Source organism: Corvus brachyrhynchos, unplaced genomic scaffold (assembly GCF_000691975.1).
Source record: "Corvus brachyrhynchos isolate BGI_N302 unplaced genomic scaffold, ASM69197v1 scaffold115, whole genome shotgun sequence".
Taxonomy (NCBI): Eukaryota; Metazoa; Chordata; class Aves; order Passeriformes; family Corvidae; genus Corvus; species Corvus brachyrhynchos.
This window is the reverse complement of record NW_008239553.1, coordinates 12,147,768-12,150,396: the sequence shown is the minus strand read 5'-3', so window position 1 is coordinate 12,150,396 and position 2,629 is coordinate 12,147,768. Positions and strand designations below refer to the sequence as shown.

General features: G+C 42.6%; 1 protein-coding gene across 1 annotated transcript in view; it reads left to right on the top strand.

The window, feature by feature from the left end:
• The first annotated feature begins 6 nt into the window (after positions 1-6).
• The window catches only part of SLC39A9 (solute carrier family 39 member 9), a 16,006-nt gene continuing 13,383 nt past the window's right edge, over positions 7-2,629 (top strand). Inside the window, exon 1 of the mRNA XM_008639521.2 lies at positions 7-320. Within this exon, the coding sequence (XP_008637743.1) occupies positions 225-320 (96 nt within the window). The 5' untranslated portion in view covers positions 7-224. The remainder of the gene's footprint in view (positions 321-2,629) is intronic.

Sequence of the window (2,629 nt, the reverse complement as noted above, 5' to 3'; positions counted from 1 at the left end):
GTGCCCCCCGCCTCAGGTGGGGCCCCCTCCTGCCCCCCGGCCGCCCCCGGGCTGGCCGAACACCCCCGGCTGGGGGTCGAGTCGGCCGCTGTCGCCAGGCGAGAGAGATGGCTGAAAGCCTCTCCTGGGAGCTCGGTGTCTGCACGGGTTGAGGCGTGCGGAGGGGCGAGGTGGAAAAGTTGCTGTTGGATTTCGCTTCAAGGGACCGGACAGAAAGCGGCGAAATGGATGACTTCCCCTCCATCTGCCTGCTGTCCCTGGCCATGCTGGTCGCCTGCTATGTGGCAGGGATTATACCCTTGGCGGTTAATTTTTCCGAGGTAAGACACCTCCGCCAAACTGCTCGTTGGTTGCTAACGGAGAAACCAGAGAGATCTCCCAGTAGGAGTTGGTGCCGTCCCTTTGCAATCCGGCAGCGCTGTTAAGGATGAAGCTGTAACTTAAAAAGTTATGAGTGCAGTATTAATTTTCATTTAAAACTGCTGTGTGAAATTATGTTTGTTTCACAGTGTGTACAGAAGCTATTTAAACTTGCCAGATTTGAGTCGAGTCTCTGTTACGAGTGAAGTCTCAGCATGTAGTATAAGGACATGAATAAGCATGGCTGTTCTTAGAAGCTTGTGTAAGAAATTGGTGAAGTCACAGATTATCTCTTATTATGTGCCTGTGGGCTACTCAAATTAAGGCTTTAAAAAAAAATTCCAAGAATATTCTCAGAAAACCTTGGTTCACAGCTTGCACTGTTGAAAATTAAACCTTAGCTTTTTGATTACTGTAGAACTTCAAGTTACTGCCACGTGAAAGTCAATTGGCATTCTTTTGGAAAAATACCTTGGATAACTAAGGTACTGTTAAAGGAGAGGGAGACTTTCCTAGATCGGGTAAGTTTCCAGACAGTACAGGAGTTCCTCATTAATCATATTTGGCTGCATCTAAGAAATGGTTGTTGAGGTGATGACGATTGTCACAGTCTCTGTAAGTTTCCTAATATCCTCTGATACCCGCGGGTTTTTTTCCGGTCTAAATGATGGTTACTGTATGGAGGTATGGTGTAGTGAGAGTTTAGTTGTTCTAAGGTAGTAAGAGCACTCTTATGAGGGGTGCCCATTTCTCTTGGAAGTAGTGCTACTTTTGGGAAGCAGGGCGCCGGAGGAGAAATGTGCCTTTGTCTTCCATCAAGTCAGAGGGCTGCTTGCACTTGTCCTTTGGTCCCATTATTAATAGGAGGCTTTGGGAGCTGTAGACCCTGAGCAGCATAGAAGGAAAGGCTGTTCATTTTAGGAAAAGTACAACTCAACTAAATGAATTTCAACCTAACAGTGTATTTGGGCATCTTCACATGAACATCAGCAGACTTCTGTTTTGCCAGTGCTTCATCTGATGCTTTGGTGGACCTTGCCTTATGTGTCTTCAGTGTTCTTGCTTCCACTGCCTTGCTCTTCAAAACTCAATTCTGTCCTGAAGCCCACGAAGGGTTTTCTTGCACATTTGCTGAGGGTGCTGCCTCATGTGCTAATATTGTCTCTTTTTAAATTTAATTTTGCATTTAGTTATGTATGTACTTGATAGTCACCTGTTAACTCGTAATTTATATTCAGTCTTGTTTGGAGGTAAGGTTCTTGATCTGTCTTTGTGTTTTCTTTGTATAGTTGAATCAGTGGTCTCTTAAACCTTTCTAGGCTTCCAGCAGCTGCAGGAATACAGGTCTGTTGTGGATCCAAAACTGCCTAAGCAGTAATCACATCTTATTAGCCTTTTGTGTGTGTGGTATTTTACCATCAGTACACAAATGTGCAGTCAAGTTTATTGTGGTATCTTAAGCTCTCAGAAATTCTTGACTCGGTTTTACACTTGATTTAAGTCTTTTATTTAAGATATTTTAAGGGTTTGCATGCAATGCTGGTTTAAAAGAGCGAAATATCTCTGTCCGTGATGCACAAATCCCAGCTAATCCTGGAAGTGTCTAATTAGAAGTTATAATTGTTTCGTTTAAAATTATTGCTTAGGATTCTGCAACAAAGACAATTTCAAACTGAAATGAATGTTTGGACGGTCCATTCTATAGTTTGCAAAAAGTTTTGTGGATGGCCACAGTGAGTAAAAATGCCTCTTCCCGCTGGCTAATGTAATGATTGAGTTGAAAATAAAAGTGAATGCTATGCATAAGAGACCCCAGATACTAGAGAAAAATAAAATTATTCATTAGTGTTAATACATTCCTTCAGATTATTTTTTTTGCCATGGAATTTATTACTTGTGTTCTGATCTCATGCTGTGTTCTATTGTTTCTATTAGATTAGGGTATTTTTGAAAGTATAAAACTCCAGGAAAGGCAGGTATGACTAAACATGGGTGGTAAAAGGTACAAACTGAACAGAGATTTGCCTTAGTTCTGTGTGCAGAGGTACCCTTTCAGCTTAATCCTAATTTACAGGACTCAGTTGGTCTAATTTAGGGCTGGAAACAGCACTGTACCAGTTCTGAGGCTATCTCTTAAAGTGTAGTCTAAATGTAAAAAAACCTAAAAAACCCCCAGGAATTGGAGCAGTTTGAATGTTGTGGTGGTGTAACAGAGGCAGAAACTGAGGCCACCTCCCGCTGAAAGGAGGGGGGGGGTTTTTTTAGGTCC